At 64.5% G+C, this 279-nt stretch overlaps 1 protein-coding gene across 1 annotated transcript in view; it reads right to left on the bottom strand.

Annotated features, from left to right (window-relative positions):
- The window catches only part of CILP2 (cartilage intermediate layer protein 2), a gene marked incomplete at both ends in the record, with an annotated part of 2653 nt that extends 2547 nt beyond the window's left edge, over window positions 1-106 (bottom strand). Inside the window, 1 exon segment of the mRNA XM_010188937.1 lies at window positions 7-106. Within this exon segment, the coding sequence (XP_010187239.1) occupies window positions 7-106 (100 nt within the window).
- Between the last annotated feature and the right edge of the window lie 173 nt (window positions 107-279).

Raw genomic sequence — 279 nt, 5'->3', positions numbered from 1 at the left:
TGATACTTTTTGGGCGTGGGGGTGCCCGAGGCTTTGCAGCAGAAGGTGACGTTCTGCCCAGCCACCCGCACCTTGGCCTTGGGGTGCAGCACCATGTAGGGCTTCTCTGTGGGGGTGAGTAAGCGGCAGAGGATGCACCAAACCGCGGACGACCCCATCAAATTGCTCCCCTCCCCACCGTGCATCCTTGGGGGAGGTCGCACGGCTCGCCCCCCCATCCCGTGATGCTCACCCAACCTCTGCAGCGTCACATGCGCCACGGCCACGCCGGAGCCATTG

Source organism: Mesitornis unicolor, unplaced genomic scaffold (assembly GCF_000695765.1).
Source record: "Mesitornis unicolor isolate BGI_N332 unplaced genomic scaffold, ASM69576v1 scaffold42477, whole genome shotgun sequence".
Lineage (NCBI taxonomy): Eukaryota > Metazoa > Chordata > Aves > Mesitornithiformes > Mesitornithidae > Mesitornis > Mesitornis unicolor.
This window is presented reverse-complemented; position numbering and strand designations above follow the sequence as displayed.